The 1,044-nt window shown below is 59.0% G+C and overlaps 1 protein-coding gene across 1 annotated transcript in view; it reads right to left on the bottom strand.

Annotated features, from left to right (window-relative positions):
• Window positions 1–513, bottom strand: part of PKP1 (plakophilin 1) — an 86,197-nt gene extending 85,684 nt beyond the window's left edge. Inside the window, exon 1 of the mRNA XM_044674548.1 lies at window positions 306–513. Within this exon, the coding sequence (XP_044530483.1) occupies window positions 306–513 (208 nt within the window). The remainder of the gene's footprint in view (window positions 1–305) is intronic.
• Between the last annotated feature and the right edge of the window lie 531 nt (window positions 514–1,044).

Here is a 1,044-nt window from a genome sequence, read left to right as displayed (position 1 = left end):
AAGAAAGAAAGAAAGAAAGAAAGAAAGAAAGAAAGAAAGAAAGAAAGAAAGAAAGAAAGAAAGAAAGAAAGAAAGAAAGAAAAAAAGAAAAAGAAAAAGAAAAAGAAAAAGAAAAAAGTCTATGCCTCCTTTTCTGCTCCCCACCCCGCCACCGCCCTACCCGAGTGAGGGAGCTCCATCAAGGCTGAACGCGGTCCGGCGCCCCCACGCAGAGGCTCAGGCCGGCCGCTGTCCAGCTGTCTGTCTGCCTGCAGCGCCCGAACTGGGGCCGGAAAGGAGCACCTCTGGCCTCCCGGGCTGCTTACCTCGGTTGGAGTAGGACAAGTTGGAGGACTGCGAGGACTTGGGCTTCTGCCGCTTGACCGTCATCATCACCTGTTCCTGTACCCGCTGCTTGCCGGATGTGCCTGTCTTCATCTTCTGGTCCGACGGCAAAGCCAGCGTGCTGTTGTCCTGGTCCTGGAAGCACTCATACGCCAGGGCGGTCTTCAGAGGAGAGTGGTTCAGGGTCATGGTGGCTGGAGGCGAGAGCCTGGGAGTGGGGAAGAGAGCGGCAAGTAGGCTCTGGGCTGGAAGTAAGTGAAGTTGCTGCGGAAGGCGCGAGCGTGTCCTTGGTCTCGCTCTCAGCGGCTTCCTCTGCCCATAGAGGATCCCGACGGTGTACCTGCTTGGGGCAGCTGCTGCTTGCTGCCTCCTCCCTCGCCTGGCTCTGAGGAGACCCGCCCTCTGTCAGACTGGATATACCACCGTCTGCCCTGCACCACCCACTCCGCTCCACTGTCAGGCTCCCGTGCCGCTCTCAGGGCACAGGTGCTGCTGGGCAGCGCCGGCTTGAGGAGCCCTCCCGCGGGGCAGGGCTGGGTGTCCTGCTTGGGATTCGGGTTAACCCTCTCTTTTCCGTGCTCCTACCTTCTCCCAACTGACTGGGAAAAAAGGCAAGCAGAGAAGGTGGGGAAGGAGGCTTGGGGACGATGCGTGTTCTCCCGAAAAGCTCAAAGGGGTGAAGAGGAAACGCCCCTGCGGCCGTGCCCCCGCCTGCTCACC

This window comes from Gracilinanus agilis, chromosome 4 (genome assembly GCF_016433145.1).
Source record: "Gracilinanus agilis isolate LMUSP501 chromosome 4, AgileGrace, whole genome shotgun sequence".
Lineage (NCBI taxonomy): Eukaryota > Metazoa > Chordata > Mammalia > Didelphimorphia > Didelphidae > Gracilinanus > Gracilinanus agilis.
The sequence above is the reverse complement of the archived record's forward strand: the minus strand, read 5'-3'. Positions and strand labels throughout refer to the sequence as shown.